General features: G+C 46.7%; 2 protein-coding genes across 2 annotated transcripts in view; one reads left to right on the forward strand and one right to left on the reverse strand.

The window, feature by feature from the left end:
• Positions 1–11,721, forward strand: part of astn2 (astrotactin 2) — a gene marked incomplete at both ends in the record, with an annotated part of 256,443 nt that overhangs the window by 200,898 nt on the left and 43,824 nt on the right. The window contains 1 exon segment of the mRNA XM_083669850.1: positions 264–443. Within this exon segment, the coding sequence (XP_083525976.1) occupies positions 264–443 (180 nt within the window).
• trim32 (tripartite motif containing 32) lies at positions 3,702–7,564 on the reverse strand. The gene is made up of 4 exons (XM_083670701.1): positions 7,533–7,564; positions 5,840–6,568; positions 4,827–5,588; positions 3,702–4,703 (listed from the first exon to the last, which is right to left on the reverse strand). Exons 2-4 carry the CDS (start codon positions 6,545–6,547, stop codon positions 4,098–4,100), a joined length of 2,076 nt encoding a protein of 691 aa, XP_083526827.1. The 5' UTR covers positions 6,548–6,568; positions 7,533–7,564; the 3' UTR covers positions 3,702–4,097.

Below are 11,721 nucleotides of genomic sequence, written 5' to 3' on the forward strand. Positions count from 1 at the left end.
CAAAATCAGTTCATTGAATGTTCCTACTGTACCTCTGGATCAACCACTCTTCCCCTTTGTTTATCATTGAAGTGTGATTTTATCCTTTTACCAATACTTAACAACAGCTTACTAGCCTAGGCCTATGCACACTATTTTGATAATAAAAAGCCTTACCAGCTGCAGCTGAAGCCACGACTACCGCTATCTTCAAGAATAACTGACATCCAATTTCCCCCCTACTCTGTCTCTGTCCCCTCCTCCCACTCCTCCCCGGTCCCCAGGCTTCTCCAAGGTCCTGAAGACTCTGACATCAGAGAGCACCCGCGAGGAGCTGCTGTCCTTCATCTCCCAGTACGGCAGCCACTACGTGTCAGAGGCCCTGTATGGCTCTGAGCTCAGTTGCTCCATCTACTTCCCCAGCAAGAAGGCCCAGCAGCAGCTGTGGCTGCAGTACCAGAAAGGTGAGCAGGGGATCACAGACGGACGGGGGAGGCAGGGGGTGGGGGTGGGGGTGGTGGCGGGGGGGGTTGAACCCGGGTCTCCCACTCGGAAGAGCCAAGCTTCTACCATTACACCAAGAGGACATTGTCAAGGTCTGAGGGCGACACTGTATGTCTCAGTCAGGGCTACCTCATCACGAGAGCGTGATTCCAAATCACCTCCGCTACACAAGGATGAGTGGGAAACTGGAGCTAATGTAGACTATGCTGCAGCATTCTGTGATGTGATGTGATCAGTGAGCAATTTAGACATACTGTAGGACCTATCGAAACTCTTAACCGGTCAATCAATTCAATGAATGAATGAATGAATGAATGAATGAATGAATAATTCAATCGATCAAGTATCAGAGTAAAAAAAGAAACCTGGGCCTTTCTCAGTGGTGTGCAAATTGTAGAACACAGCATAATGATTTATTGACTAGACACAATAATGTCTTGTTTTAGAAAAGGAGAACTCCCAAGTCTGGAGCTAGCTCTGAACGTTCCGAGCTCATTGGCATTCCCAACAGATGCTGTCACTGTAGAGCACAGATGAAGTGGACTCAGAGACTTAGAACACCTGGAGGAGCAGGAGCAGTCCTGTGTGACACACTACTGAGAGCTGCACAAGGACGGAGAGAGCTAGTGTGTGTGTGTGTGTGTGTGTGTGTGTGTGTGTGTGTGTGGTGTTTGCGCGTGTGTGTGTGTACAGTAAAAAAAAAAAAAGTTTAATAATTTAGCTGGCAGAAAGGTATGCCTTAAATCATTCCTCATGGGCATACATTCCTCTTGTACAGGTTGTGCATTAAGCCATTGAGCAGAAGTTAGCAGACTTGCAGTGGTATTGACCTTAATATGACCTATTGAGTTACTGAACACTATTAGCTTCACCGCTCCTTACAACTTGCCTTTGAAGCTCAAGGCTTGACTCCTAGGAATGTACAGATTGTTCTGACACTGTTTTTCTTAAACAAACTGAATATATATACACTCACTGAGCCCTTTATTAGGAACACTATACTAATACTGGATAGGGCCTCCCTTTGCTCTCAAAACAGCCTCAATTCTTTGTGGCATTGTTTCCACAAGATGTTGGAAACATTCCTTTGAGATTCTGGTCCATGATGACATGATTGCATCACGCAATTGCTGCAGATTTTCCAGGTGCACTTTCAAGCTGTGAATCCCAAAGGTGTTCTATTGGATTCAGATCCAGTGACTGGGAAGGTCACTGAAGAACACTGAACTCATTGTCATGTTCATGAAACCAGTTTGAGATGACTTTTGCTTCGTGACATGGTGCATTATCATGCTGGAAGTAGCCATTAGAAGATGGGTAAATTGTGGCCATGAAGGGATGCACATGGTCAGCAACAATACTCAAATAGGCTGTGGCATTCAAGTGATGATTGATTGGTATTAACGGGCCCAAAGTGTGCCAAGAAAACATTCCCCACACCATTACACCACCTCCACCATGAGAAGGTGTACAGGTGTTCCTAATAAAGTGTTCAGTGAGTGTATGAAGGCATTCTGTGAATGTATGTGGGGATACATTGTATTCCAATGTGGTATTGCAGAAAAGCCCTGCGATTCAAAAGGCATTTCCAAACAAGAATAATGTTATTCCCTTCAATAAAAATACCTGTGAATGTAAAACAAAGGTTGCAGAGAGAGGGAGGCAGAAACGACAACGATATTTGATCTCGAACGTTGGGTTTATTGCACTCAATATATAATCAACATTAGAAACATGACTCACTTTGTTTACACATGAATTCCTCTAATGAGATAATAACAACACAAAGTGTAAATTCACTGCCTCCAGCCAAAGAAGGAAGGTCAATTTGAGAAAGACACATGGGTTGGTTCTGGTTCACAGTGCGCGCGCACACACACACACACACACACACACACACACACACAGGGACTGTTTTAAAGTGTTAAGATCCAGTTGTAGAAAATAATCCATAAACTCAGAAGAAATAGGCAATTATAACAACCTCAGAGGACTCTCATCTCTTTCCACATGGTTCTGAGTGACCAATACAACCACCACCACCCCCCCCCCCACACACACACACACACACACATACACACATACACACACACACACACACACACAGTATTGTTGTTTGTCACATTGAAACAAGGACACTTGATTTTATCTTTAGCATTGTATGCATCTTTAAACATCTTTATTTACTGTAATAGGTACGTCTGGAATAGCCGTAGTGATACTTGAGGTTTGGGATATCTGAACATAGAAGGAAGCATTTGGAATGGACACTATTGCAGTGACAACAAATAGCATGCTGACAACCAAGATATCCTGATATTGAAATCCTTTGGTGATTTGACAAACCTGTTTCACAAAGAAACGTCTCATTAACAAACAAATAAACAAACAAACAAACAGGATAATGACTGTCAAAAAATGAGGCTTCACCTGGATTTCTCCGATTTGCTCTTCTGAATTGCTTCATAATAATAATAATTTAAAAAAAAAACATTAATATTATAGTACAGTTCAACTCCCAAATGTCACTGGAGGAGTTACGGAGAAGGATGAAGTTACCCTCCATAATGACTAAGGTCAGAATGGAGGGAGGTTCATCTGATCCTAGGTCTGTTCCTAAGGGCAACTTCTGGAGTGTGAGTCACTGAGCGCTGCTTATGCTTAGTGGCAGTTACAACCTGCTCTACAGGAGGTCCAAGCGCACCGTCAACATGTATTGTATTACACTCGATTTCCAGTCATTTTTTCCAGAGTTGAAGGACTACATTTGGATTAAAAAAAAGCTTTGTCTGGCTATAGGGGATAGCTCATTTGCAGGTTGAAGCTTCAGACTCAGGAGTGGGCTACAACACTGCACAGTCAGCAACTGCAGGACAACCGCTTCAGTTCAGGCTACATGATACACACGTTATTATTGATGGCCAGGTTATAATGATCAAAGTCTATGATCTCATCATATACATTAGAGGCTTCAGAGGGTTTTTTGGGCCTCCTCAATAGACACAAAGTCCTGTAAGCGCATGTTCTTTCCTGCCAAACATTATTAGGCTTAACAATTATCTTTGATCATCATTAATCTCTTTTCATTTTTGTACAGTACAGCAGAATAATTAGTTAAAACTGAATAATTCCACACATTGATTGAAACAGTGCCCCACCCCCCCCACCCCCCACCCCCGCACACACACACACACACACCCACCCTCCAAAGTGGACAACAACACTGATGCATTATTGCTGTCTATAGTGCTGTGATCAGTCTCAATCAACAGAGGCAGCTTGAATGGTAGACACAGGCTTTAGTTCCAACATGCTCCCCCACTCCCCAGTCCTTCCAACTGATCCAGAATCAGTCATCAGTTACATATATGCGTTCATGGTATGATCACGGCTGAGAACCACAGAGGAGGAGCAAGAGTTGTTTGGAATGCAGCCATTGATATTAAAGTGACAGATCAACTGTTTTCTTTACACTGTCTTTCCACACACACACACACGCACGCGCACGCACGCATGTACACACGCATGCACGCACGCGCACACACACACACACACACACACACACACACACACACACACACACACACACACACGCATGTTGGATTTCTGTCTTCCTAGCAGGTAGAGGATCGCCTCCTCTGTAAGTACGTATACACCTTTACACAGTGGTCCCAGCAGTCCAGCACCATCAGCTGTCCCTTCTGAGTGACAGCCACTCCCACCGGGCACGTCAGCCCTTCAGCGATCAGGATGTTGAAGCCGCCCTCTTTGGGGAACTGCAGGATTTCCTTCCTGCCGCTGTCTGTGACCAGCAGGTCCCCGTTGGCGTCCACGCACATGCCCGTGATGCAGCGGAAGTCCTCTGTGTCGGAGAAGAAATGGCTGAGCTGTTTGCCCAGCTGCCCGTCCGTGCCCACGGAGCCAATGGAGAAGCCTCCCTCCAGGTGGTGCTCGTTGTGGCGGTTCTCGATGTTCAGGCCCAGCCCCTGGGTGAAGTAGACGGTGCCCGCCGCATCGCACGTCACAAACTTGGGCCGCACCGCCGAGCACAGGCGGTTGTAGTTGACCACGCCCACGTTGCGGTCCACGGCGAGGCACCACAGCTTGCCGCCCTCCACGTCCGACACCACGAACTGACCGGACGGCATGGCGGCGATGCCCCACGGCTTAATAAGCTGGTTCTTGTGGCACGCCACGCAGTGTCCATCCGTGGTGTAAACCTGCAAACCAACAAACAAACGAAAACAAATGTACATAAAAATGTACAAAAAAAGTACATACATGCAGGTAAGGTGAGGTGCAGAATGTGATAGCTGTGTATGATAAATACAAGTATAAACTACCTTAACAGAGTTGTCATAGTTGTCAGTGACCCCGATGAGGCCCTGGGCAGTGATGGCGATGGAGAGGGGGATGAGGTTGGGCAGGTCGGCCCCCAGGAAGCTGAGGACAAAGTTGTCAATGCTGCTGGGGTTACGTCTGATCTCCTTCTGGAAGCCTTTGCGGTTGAAGATCTGGATGCGGTAGTTACCGCGGTCGGCCACCAGGACCTCGCCCTGCGGTGTCACACAGATGCTAACGGGGAGGTTGAACATGCCGGGGAGGTTTCCCTTACAGCCCATCTTCTTCACAAACTGGCAGACCTGGAGCCCTGAGCCGCCCGCTCCTCCTCCAGCCCCCCCAGCACCCCCGGGGGACGGACCGCCACCTGCGTCCATGGACTTGGACTTGAAGCTGCCCGGGGAGGCACACACGGCCTCCTCCACGGCTGTGACCATGTCGATGTCTCTGTAGAGATCCAGAGGAGCTCCCACCCCCCCTGCACCCCCCATGGCCCCCACTCCAACCCCGGCCCCCATCCCCAGCTCCAGCGCCCCTTCTTCCTCGTCCATGTCAACAGTACAGGGCTTGGTGGTGAGCTGGCCCACCTCCAGGGCTGTGGGGTGCTCCGTCTTGACCAGCTCAGGGTCCTGGAGCTTCAGCAGGGAGGGCAGGCTGCTCTGGAGGTCCAGCTCCTCCTCATCATTCCCTCCTCCGTCCTCCTCCAGCAGGACGATGTCGCTTTGCTTCACACGCATGGTCAGGTAGTCACACCGGGACACCACCTGTAAAAGCAGGAGAGGAAATATGTTTTATTCATGCTATCACTTTCACAGGGCCATTTGTAGCAATGAGGGCTTTTATTTCACTGATATGCCTCTAAAGGGAGGTCGGAGAGAGAGAGAGAGAGAGAGAGAGCTCTACATGTGTGAAACACGTACGAGCTTGAAATTGAAAGTGCTATAAGATAATGGAAACAGACACAAATGTAGCATGTGTAATATCGGTATACAAAGTAATGACACCCTCCACTGACCTGCACCTCGGCGATATTGAGCAGGTAGGTCTGCTCCTCCAGTATCTGTCCGTTGAGCTTCTCCACCTCGGCCATGGAGGCAGCGAAGGCCCGCCGTGACCTCCCCAGCTCCTCCTGCAGACGAAGCTCCGCCCGTGCGTAGTCCTGCTGTGCGCCGCGGTACTTCATCCTCATAGACCTCGCCACGCTGTCGATGGCCGCCTTCTTCTTCTGAATGTGTCCCATCGCCTCCCTCAGCGCCGCCAGCTTCCCGCCCAGGTCCTTACGCCGCTGCTCGGCAGCAGCTCTGATCGGCTGGACCGTGTGGCCCTGCTGCTGATGCCCCTCCCCTTTGCAGAGGTCGCAGAGCACCGTGGCGCAGTTGCAGCAGTACTGGCGAGGGAGGCGGTTGCGGCAGGACTTGCACATGAGGGCAGTGGCGGTGTTGCAGGAGCTGGCGCAGTCGAGGATCTTGAGGACGGTGAGGTTGTCCGCCAGCTGGGAGATGCTGGACATGCGGGACACTTTGCTGCAAAAGGGGCAGCGGACACCGTTGATGGTGCTGGCCAGCAGCTTCTCTAGGCACTGTCTGCAAACGGTGTGGCCACACTGGAGGAGTTTGGGCCGGAGCTGGTCCTGGTTGTAGGTCTCCAGGCAGATGGGGCACTCCAGAACCTCTCGCACCAGGTCTGGGTCCAGGGTCGGGGACGGGGAGGATGCGGTGGCCATGGTGCTGACGTCTCCCTAACGCTTGAGCAGAGAGAGAGGACAACCAAAGAAAAAGTGGTGTCAATGATTGTTGTGACAGGGAGAACAACACCCGTTTACATACAGCATTGCAAATAAGAAGCTGAATACAAATTTAGCCATCTCTTATTCAAATTGATGAATAAATAAAACAATCCTGAATAGTGCATTGCATTTTGACCACGTCATGCTGTTTATAACCTCCAGGCTGTTGCGCGAAAGTGTCTAGTCTAGGAACGAGATGATGATGTTTACAACTGCGGTGTTGAGCGAGAAAGTGACGACTTAGTTCGCAGGAGCATGGGGAACTCTGCACTGCATCATTGTTGCTGGTATACATTGGAGACAGCCCAACCCTGGTGCCATGAAGGGCTGAAAGTTGCACGTAATATTGACACTGATGCACTTAGCTGGACAGACTTTAAGCACTGGTATGTAGCACTGGCTAAAGCCAATGTGTGCATTCAAGACTGTTTCTAAGTCAAACAAGCTACCGAGTAATGAAAACAGATAGCGGCTGCACTAGATCGGCAAGCAGCGACCTTGCTTTCAGTGTTATTATTGAGCTGTCAAAGCTAGGTAATGCTAGCTCAGGTGTTAGCATGACTGAGGCTGGTTGACACATCCAAGAGTCATAGCAACAAGCCAGCGAGCAAACAGTGGCTACCGATTGTACCGATTTGCCGCATGCATACACGGTTGTTTCAATCGTACATATGTTGATACATAATTGATAAGCTCGTGGTATATTGCTGATTGTTGTTATGTTGATGTTAGCAGTCCCGAGCTACAGCCAACCAGTGGGAGGCCTCCCCAAATCGCGAATTGACTCCCACTCCAGTTTTGGGACAATGCGGCAGGAATTAATTCATGATCGGACGGATTGTGAAAGTCAAACACTCGTATTCAGATGCTACAAGGACAAACGTCTAAGTTTATTCGGTTGACATCTTGCATGAAATCTTACCTTCGCTTCAATGTCAGATCTTTCGAGGTACAGTACAGGCGCGCTCGCTGGGTGTGCTGCGCCGCCGCTACTGGAGTGAGACTGCGGTGTTGACGTAACGACAGCAAATTCCCACCCCCCTCCTACATCTACTTCCATTGGCTATTTCGCATGCAGCTGGGACAGGGTCCCAATGTGTTTGGCTCCAATATGAATCGTTCAAAATCATTAAATATTTGTCCGTGTGGGATATGAAGTTCCTGCATCTGCTTCTGTGCACTGCACAGAGGCACAATTGTTTATATGTTATATAATATGATGGCTATTCAATCAGCATGGTTTATTGTATGTTAAGCTAGAGCAAATATAGGAAATGGCCATCGTATTACCCATGATTTGATTATCCCTTATCTTGTCATGTACTAGTCACGACAAACTTGATTAAAACTATTTTAATCAGTCAGGATAAAAAAAAATAGAAGTACTTGCAGTTGATTCATCCTGAATCAAAATTATCATTTGAGAGCGTTGTCATTTGAGAGCATTGCAAAGTTACTGCAGTACTGAACTGTCCTGTAATATCATACCCATACGTCCTGTAGACACAAATACACGTTTAAAATGATATGATGACACAGTATTAAATATCACATCTCAACTTTCAAAGGTAAAAGATGTATTCATATGTAGCAATATTCCTCATCTGCATGGCAGATGTGTTTAGAGGTGCATGAGCAATAATAATATTTGCCGCTAGATGGCAGCATAAGCCTTTTATATTACAACATCGGTTTGCAGAGAGCAGCCCTAAATGTAATTACGTTTTTAAAAATGTACAACATTCACATTCATGTTTGTGTGTGCATTGTCAGTTGAAAGATGTGTGTTAACTCAATCATAACATTTGACTAGTTTGACTACAAAGGAGCATTTATGTTTTTTGTTTTGTTTTGTGTGTGTAAAACATTGAAACATTGAAACATTGAAACCCCTTTCAATATATATTCTGTATCATTATAAGAATAGAAACAAAATATCAACTTCATCAGTACTTTGTTGTTGTTGTTTTTTTTTTTTTTTAAATGTATGTGCTCTAAATGTCTTTCAGCATGGTTTGGAATACCTGAAGCACTTCTGCTACATTGTTTTCTCTTGTGTAGCGCAGTCTATTGGATGATGACTCCTATTGGCCTTTCACTTCCACCTATCCAGTAGGTTGTTCTTCAGATTAGTGCATGGCAGAAGGACTGCCTCTCTCTCTCTCTCTCTCTCTCTCTCTCTCTCTCTCTCTCTCTCTCTCTCTCTCTGTCTCTCTTGGTTGCAATGTCCCTTGAGCTTGCATTTTCACCCAGGCACTATGGTCTGGAAGTTGTTAAAGACACCAGATTGCACGTCAAAACACTCAGAACAGGGCACATTTATGAGGCAATAATTACAATGACAACACTAACAATATTTGACAACATCTGCATGAAATTAGCATCAATATATCAGACACTTTTGCTGATGTTTCCAGGGCAATGCCATCATGACCAGAGGGTAGCCTCCCTAATGACTTACATTACACTCTATCAGCAATTAGAGAGAGACAGAGAGAGAGACAGACAGATAGACAGACAGAGAGAGAGACAGACAGATAGGGTCAGTAAATTCATCCAGATATGTATTCACTTGTCACCAGGACCAGTTATTCCTTGGTAAGGTCACATGGTCTAGAAAAACTCTAGGCCCTCCAGACACATTGATTTTTTTATTTTATTATTTCTGTAGGAAGTGAGTGTAGTGCCACAGTAGGTCAATCTAACCTGTGCCATGTATCTGCATGGAGCGCAATGGCACCTGCATTCTATGTACGGTGGGCCGACACCTCTTGAGGCCTGAAGCGACGCTTCAGACAGTTGAGTCTACTTTGACTCGCTAGCCCGTGCCTATGGACGGAGCTGAGGAGGAAGAGGAGAAGGGTGTGTGAGATCGGGCGGTGGCGTGGCGGGGGCTTGAGGTGAGGGAGCTCCGGAGCTGTCGGAGTAACCCTGGGATAATCACAGGGCTTTATGGTGAGGGCAGAGTAACGACAGCCCTACACTGTGTCTGTGTTTACTCAAGGAGAGCGTGTAATTGGGCTCTTAGGGCCACCCCTTGAGCCTGTTTACATAGGATGTGAAGAGACTTCACACACACACACACACACACACACACACACACACACACACACACACACACACACACACACACATGTGTGCACACATACACACACATACATGCACACATACACACACATACACACACACACACACACACACGCACACACACATATATATGTGCACACATACACACACATACATACACACACACATGCACACAGACACATGCACACATACATGCACACACACACACACACACACACACACACACTCATGTGCACGCGCACACACATATGTGCACACATACTATTATATATCAACACTCAAATACACCACACCAACCTATCGCAATGACTGACACCTCAAAAGATGTTGACCTTTACAAGTACAGTACCATGTATATTACGTATGTCATTCAAATGTCCAACTCTGCCCTACTCTACGATATTGATGCCTTTTTCTCTCTATGGGGAAGTTAAATGTTTGTTCTGCGTAGTAAGATTAATACGAGCCTCTTTCCGTTGACTAATCCTCTCATCCTGAAGTGTCAGATCATCTGGGTTGTGTTCCTGTGTTGTCGCCCAGCCTGTTCTGGTGTCAGCCCTGCCCTCAGATGTTAAAAGGCTAACACACACCCACATGTGCACGCACACGCACGCACACACACACACACACACACACACACACACACACACACACACACACACACACAGACACACACACACACACACACACACACACACACACACACACACAGACACACACACACACACGTTAAAAGGCTAACCCATAGCCTGGAATGTGTTTTGAGTGTGAAGGATGATGGAGGTTGAACATATAATGGCCCTTTCCTTGACCTAGCTTTAAAAGAGACGGCAAGAAAAACAGTCAAGACAAGTGAGTTTAAAAGAACAAACACACAAGCTGATTAAGTTCACTGTATGTTTTTTTTCTTTTTTCTTTTTTGCTCTGTGAAATATTATGCAGGCTGCTCTATTTCAATACGATTAAGTGCATTGCAGGAAATGGATCATTTTGAATGTTTTACCATAAGCTGGTCCCAATTACTCTACCTTGAAGAATGTCACTTTGCTTTTTTTGTTTTTTTCCTCTTCGCCCTGTAAAGTGTAGCACAGACCGTGTGACTCTGTGAGTTTCAGCGGTGTGTGTGTGTGTGTGCATGCATGTGCGTGTGTGTGTGCGTTTGTGTGTGTGTGTGTGTGTGTGTGTCTGCTTGCGGGTTTGTGTTTGTGTGTGTGTGTGTGTGTGTTTGTGTGTGTGCATGTGTGTGTCTGAGTGCATGCATACGTGCGGGTTTGTGTGTGTGTGTGTGTGTGTGTGTGTGTGTGTGTGTGTGTGTGTGTGTCTCGTTACTACCAGCTAACACATCTGCATGTTATTGTGTTTATCCAGTGGTTCCCAGTGCTGGCGCTGGTGTTTCCCCGCCACAGTCAGTAAGTTCTACCTCAGCCAGTAGGTCTGCAGGAGTCTGGGAGACGGCGAGGCTAGCTATGAGTCAGTTGATTGCTCTGCAACTTGAGTCAGCCAGCAGGCCTCATCATAAGCAGTGCAGGAATGAGAGATGAAGGCTGAGAGACATTCAGTCAATCATGAAGCCACAGAACTGCATTCTCTCTGCATTGCGAACATGGTACACTGTAGGATATCAAAACTGTTTATTATTGTTGTTCCCCACGATGACATACAGTATAGGGGAGGGGACTGTGGATCCGTTGGTAGAGCATGGTCCTCTGTGGCTCAGTTGGTAGAGCATGGCGCTAACAACGCTTAGGTTATGGGTTTGATTCCTACTGGGACCATATATACTGAAATGTACGCACTCACTGCAATGTAAGTTCCTTTGGATAAAAGCGTCAGCTAAATGGCATATATGATATATATATTTGTATGTCACATGCGACACCACTGAGACAGTTTCGACAAAACGTGCGTGAATGATGCATCTTGCCATTGAGATATGGCATTTACAAAATGACATTGTTTGGCATGGGGGACAATATATGTACTGTAGACTTGTTTAGCAGTTGAAAACAGACGACATGTGTGTA

The sequence above is a fragment of the Argentina silus genome (genome assembly GCF_951799395.1).
Source record: "Argentina silus genome assembly, chromosome: 5".
Classification (NCBI taxonomy): Eukaryota; Metazoa; Chordata; class Actinopteri; order Argentiniformes; family Argentinidae; genus Argentina; species Argentina silus.

Excerpts from the sequence above, each read along its gene's own strand:
- trim32 (XM_083670701.1), bottom strand. The coding sequence starts at position 6,547 with ATGGCCACCGCATCCTCCCCGTCCCCGACCCTGGACCCAGACCTGGTG. Across the intron at positions 5,589-5,839 it reads TCAATATCGCCGAGGTGCAG|GTGGTGTCCCGGTGTGACTA; the intron begins GTCAGTGGAGGG and ends CTGCTTTTACAG. Across the intron at positions 4,704-4,826 it reads ACTATGACAACTCTGTTAAG|GTTTACACCACGGATGGACA; the intron begins GTAGTTTATACT and ends GTTGGTTTGCAG.